This window comes from Mercenaria mercenaria, chromosome 15 (genome assembly GCF_021730395.1).
Source record: "Mercenaria mercenaria strain notata chromosome 15, MADL_Memer_1, whole genome shotgun sequence".
NCBI lineage: Eukaryota > Metazoa > Mollusca > Bivalvia > Venerida > Veneridae > Mercenaria > Mercenaria mercenaria.
This window is the reverse complement of record NC_069375.1, coordinates 41,619,619-41,625,618: the sequence shown is the minus strand read 5'-3', so window position 1 is coordinate 41,625,618 and position 6,000 is coordinate 41,619,619. Positions and strand designations below refer to the sequence as shown.

Here is a 6,000-nt window from a genome sequence, read left to right as displayed (position 1 = left end):
AAGGAAAATTGATATTCGATTTTTATTAAACTAAAATTTTCGACTTTAAAAATAATTTAACGGTAATAACGATCAGATACCAATAGAATTAACTCAATCAATACGTAAAATACGCCAATAACATCGTTCGTAAGGAATTTCCTTCCCTTGTCTAATAAATAATGCAGACGAAGAGAGGCAAGTCACAGTGATCCCCCTTCGATAACAGTGGACTAGCCCGCAATCGCATAATGACAGCAATAGCGAAGAAGCTACTATTAATGATTTGGTGTTGAAACGGTGAGGATGAGCGGGTTATTGTGCGGAATGTAGAATTATTATACGGGTACATTTGATACACCTTCCGTGACAGTTAAAGTTTAAAAGTGTTTCAAATCAAGGATTTATTTTATTGATAAAATATTTGAGTGGCAGACTGTTCGCTGATTTTGTAAACATATATCGTCAGTGGTTAATTGAAGAAGTTTATGTTTTTTACAACGAAATAAACACTTGTATATCAACTGGAATATAATAGATTTTTATTTTTATATATAAAAAAAAATAAAAAAAATATCGAACGCTGGAATTAATTGTGTATAAAACAAAATACATAAACGGGGTGTTAAGTTAATATTGTTCAATGGTCTATAGATGTGCGAATATAGTATAATTTGATTTTCCAGGGAGAAATATAAAAACTCAGAAATATTTCACGATAAATAATTGATATGTACTCTCAAGTGATTTACTAGAAAATTCATGAATCGCATGATGGAAAAATTGTTCTATGGAGTGACGTTTTTATGCGAAATGTGATTTTATTGTTTAAAGTAGGAGCTGTCACCAAAAGTATAACTAATTGAAATATACATGTACAGAATTGATGTGTTATAGTCTGTCTGTATTCTAATCTTAATTTCAGGATATGTAACACGACATTTCCCTTAACTTTGAAGAAACTTGGAATACTTGGAATTAACATGCAGATATTATTCTTATATGATTTTAATGTGGATTGGAGTGCTCTACAAACGGAATGAAGGGATTTAGATGGAAAGAAGAACAAGTAAAATGAAAGAAACAATGAAGTTTAAAAAAGAGAAGTTCCTTCTAATTTTAACTTGCGTTTTGGATATAATCAATGGAATAACTGCACTAAATATAGGTAAGTAAAAAAAATATTTTGATATAAATGTAATTTGAATCATGTCCTTGATACTTTATCACTCCATCACGTATATTTCCAACGGGCAATTTGTATAGAATTTTAATTAGCTTTAATGGCATGTATTAAATTCCGTCAGTTGATTCGGTTCCAAGGTTTTACTTTTTATTTTACAAAATTTATATAGAATTTAAAAATTAAGTCTTGAACTATTAAATGATTTGATTTCCTTCTTTCTTGGTGCTGAATTTGAAAGGTAATATTTTCAGGCGGTTGCAGAAAAAAATCCCTTTATATACTATTATGTTAACTTAACCTGAAGTATGACTGAATATTGACTGCAAGATGTGAAATATGACGGAATATTAACTGCAAAATGGTGTTGATAACGGTTTCGTTTAATTCAGCAACACCAACCACAACAATAGTTCAGACACACATATATGGATAATTTATTCTTCATAAAACAAGACAGACCAATTTATATATATCAAATTTGCATACACATTACACATGCATCATCTTAATATACCGTAGGTAGTTAAAGATACGTTCACAAATCAAAATTAGCATGTTATTATATATTTTGCGATGCTCTAAAATATATCCGACAACATTCCACAACCAAAAAAAATGCACTGCATATACTGTACCTTAATTATGCGTATTTTTTATTCAAAAGCACACATAATTGAGTAAAATACCTGCGTTCACTTAATAGAATTAATGGCATGATAAAATTCCATTTAAGTTAATTGTTCTCTGTCTATGAAGGCGTTTAAAATGCTTTTCCTGATAGAAAAATCATTAAGAGTGATAAAAACCCCGTACAAATCACTTGGACTGTAGATTCCTTCAAAAGAATTTTATCAGAAAAGTTCTACTGGAAACACAATGACATTTTGTCTTCAGGTAATTTCTATATATAAATAAATACATTAAAGGTCCATTACTAAGGGAAAGTGAGTTGGCAATTTTTTTCATAGCCAGTGCATAGACTTCTGCAAGACACTAAATAATGAAGATTGGCAGGTCAAAATTTACAGAAGGTCTTTGGAACTCAAAGAAATGTATGTGTATTATGTTGAAATTTCAATGAATCGACAGAATGACCCCCAGGTCTTTTTAACTTTCTTCATACTTCATAGAAAAATAATTGTACATATACTGCGATTTATTTCGAATTTCTTCATACCAACTTTCATTTTCCAATAAAATGAAATAGTTTCTGTGCTTTTTAAAAGAAATTAAAATATTCACTTTCCTTAGTATTGGACCTCGGAAACCTGGAATCAGAATTTTGATTTCTTAATGTCTTACGTCGATATTATTATCATTTTGAAGGAATTTTGCTGTTGTAGTTATACGTAGCCGAGTGAAATGAGTTGGCTGTGTTTTTTTTTTTTTCAAGTACATCTTTGGTACACGAAATTCACTGTCATATTGATTTATACCCTATAGTATGTAATTTCGCCAGTTAAGGTGAATTTTATATGATAAATTTGATATACAAATTTAAGTTCATGATCTCTTGAATTGTATATCTAAAACGTATTTGCTTTCGCCATTAAATATTTGTGAATACGTTGCCTGTCTAATTTGTTTCCATTTGTTAATCTTATATTGACACGGGCTATAAATCAGCTAAAAAGTAATATCACATCTCGACGCGCATAGATATTTTATTTATGCTTTGTTGATGTCAGAATAGTAATTTTTCACCATATCTCTTTAATAATACCACTTAGGAAACCTCTAAATACAGTTAAACACAGACTATTTATAGTAGGACTGTGATTTGCCTTTTTAATATTGAATTTAAAACTTTCCTTTGAAATGAAGCAAGTCTTTAGTCTTGCTAGAAAAAATGCTAAATTAGACGTTTTAAGATTGTCCTTTTTAGCGCAACGAGTCACATTTTTTAATGAGTTGATGAAGGTTCTGCCTCTGTTTGCAGCTTTATTTACATAAATAATGGATCAACATCATTTGTCTTCTTCTAATAAGGTAGAAATTTGCTGAAATGAATATTCAATTTTAAACATGTAAATCAACAGAAAAAAAAATTGTCGTGATTAGCATAAATAATCTTAAGAGTTAATATGTATTATTTTCAAGAACAGCTTTCATGAAGTACAAAAAAAAACGATTGATAAAGTAGAAACTTCAAAACGGCTTAGCGAGGCCATAATTCATTTGAAGTATAGTTAGTGGTGATAGTATAATTGTAACAAATGAAATTTCAGTAATATTTATTGGCCCTAATTTACTGCAGTCTATCCTTTTTTAAATTAATTATCAATGCTAGAGAGTTCTGATAAATTCAGACGACGAATTGGCAGGTTTTTTTAGTGGAGTCTCCCGGGCAATGTGTGTTGTCTCAACATTTTCATAGCTGTGTCTAAAACTGTGCCGAGTTTTATTTAATTCGCTCAATAAATTCAGTACTGAATGTACACTTTGATATCGTCAGTTCATTGTTTTTTCTTTTGTTATTTATCTTATCTATCCACTTAATATGTTGATCACAAATGAGCCGCGCCATGAGAAAACCAACATAGTGGCTTTGCGACCAACATGGATCCAGACCAGCCTGCGCATCCGCGCAATCTGGTCAGGATCCATGCTGTTCGCTAACGGTTTCTATAATTGCAATAGGCTTTGAAAGCATACAGCATGGATCCTGACCAGACTGCGCGGATGCACTGGCTGGTCTGGATCCATGCTGGTCGCAAACGGCCACTCTGTTGGTTTTCTCATGCCGCGGCTCAAATATTCTTCAGTTATATAATACGTCTTTCATAAATCCAACAAATTGACCTCGTTTGACATTGGAGCTTGAGCTATTTTGTTTCCACAGACATGCACTTTTCAGTTCCATAAATGTTCATATATATATCTCGAATAACAAAAGCCTCTTAAATAACAAATGATGCAAATTGCGCCGCAAAATATTATTCATAATCAGATCTACAAAGACTTCTACACTGCAGGTATACAATTTCTAATAGAAATTCTAAGAATAAATAACACAAAAAATTGTTACAAAAACAGCTTTAACCTTCCCAATAATGATATGTGTCTTTGGAAATCAGATAGCGTTGTAAAAGACAAATATTAATAAGCAAAACATGAAGGTGGTGGTGTTGTGTTGCATTGGATATATATAACCCTTAGCATTGGTGATACATGGACGAGTTCAAAGACTCCATTATTGTCAGAAATTCCATTCTTTAAGTGCTATCAGGAATGGTGTCGTGTTTTCCTCGAAAAGATGCAAAACTGTCATCAAATAAGAAATATTGCTTTAAATTAAACCGAGTTTGTTATTATATTGCTTCGTTGCTTTCTGTGCCCCCAAAAGCTCTTCTTGCAGATTTTTTTTAGCTTTTTAATTTCTATATGATATTTAAAATACATTATCTGTTTTCCTTTGAAATGACAATATGATGCAGAGCTGATAATGATGTTATTATTATTAGGTGTATTAAAGATATATCTCAAAACCGTTTTAAAAAATCCCACAACGATATTTTGCAGTATCATATTCGTATCGAATTTAATGTTGCATTTTGATAAAAGGTTGTAAAAGATTTTTTTTTCAAAGAAACTGTGTTATTAAGCGTAATGCCGCGGCTTAACATAAAATTGAACTATTCACTTCTGTGCTTTTATATCTTTCTTAACAAATTAAATTCTTGCATCAAAGAAAACCTTAATATTATGTGAAGAAAGATTTACATTTTCATTAGCGTTTCGCTGCAGCGTTCATTACGTAAAAAAGGTAAAAATGAAATACCTATGATTTTACTGATAACATTTCTGCAAAAAAATGTTTAATAGAAATATGGGCGAGTGAAGAAACTTGAAATTGCATTGCTGTTAATAAAGTACAGCTGTCTGAGTAAAAATTTTGTTTTCCGAAGAATTCCAACATTTCATATGTTTTACTATTGCACACATTTTAAGTTCACACACACATTTAGCAAAAGTACATTTCATGAATCACGTGTACTCTTAGTTATGTCTGGACCTTTTTTTTAAAAAATAGAAGCCGACTGTTCTCGCGAAGTTACCTTGGATTTCAAGCAATTTGTAAAATATCTAGATAATTCAAACACTTATCAACTTAAAAATTTGAATTCTTGGTGCGCCCTATGAAATCTAATAAATTACACAACAAGAACACCTTTACGATGGCGTTTGAATTAGAAATGTTATATTATCAAAAATCTTGCCTATCTTTAGGCTATACTCATTTAAAAAATATTATGTACAAAGTGTTTTGCAATAAAAACCCTCCTGTTGAAACTAACTTTAGTAACAAAACTTGAAAAATGTAATTACACTTTTTGACAATACCAGTTTTATACAGTGTAAAAACAGTTTTATACAGTATGAAGACGTTAACGCATTTTTCTTGTTGATAACTTATCATTTTGGCATGTAATTCAATAAATTCCATTTACCCGTGCATACAGGGAAAAAGTACAAGTAGCTCGAATAACATATTTGTACGGATTTCTCTATTTCTCTCTTGCCAGGGAAATATATCGCAGCAATATTATTGTTCGGGGAATATTGTACAAATTAAATTATCAACACCACGAACAAAATCATTCTCCCACGTGGCTGAAACATATCCTTGATTTATGTTACGAGCGTACTAAAGTTGCTTCAACATAAGAAAATGTCATTATCGTCTGCTGTTACTTATTTTTAGGTCATCTCTTAGCAACACTGACCCTCAATCATGCTAATATGCAATCGATTTTTATAACTTCATATAATTAACCTTTCTGGGGTCCAAAATCATGCTTTTCTGTATTTTTAAAAATTCTTTTGTTTTTAAA

The 6,000-nt window shown here is 30.9% G+C and overlaps 1 protein-coding gene across 4 annotated transcripts in view; it reads left to right on the top strand.

Annotated features, from left to right (window-relative positions):
- The first annotated feature begins 238 nt into the window (after positions 1–238).
- Positions 239–6,000, top strand: part of LOC123552095 (discoidin domain-containing receptor 2-like) — a 108,687-nt gene continuing 102,925 nt past the window's right edge. For all 4 annotated transcript variants that reach the window (XM_045341503.2, XM_045341489.2, XM_045341496.2 and 1 more), the window contains exon 1: positions 239–1,147. In XM_045341503.2, the coding sequence (XP_045197438.2) occupies positions 1,033–1,147 (115 nt within the window). In that variant the 5' untranslated portion in view covers positions 239–1,032. The remainder of the gene's footprint in view (positions 1,148–6,000) is intronic.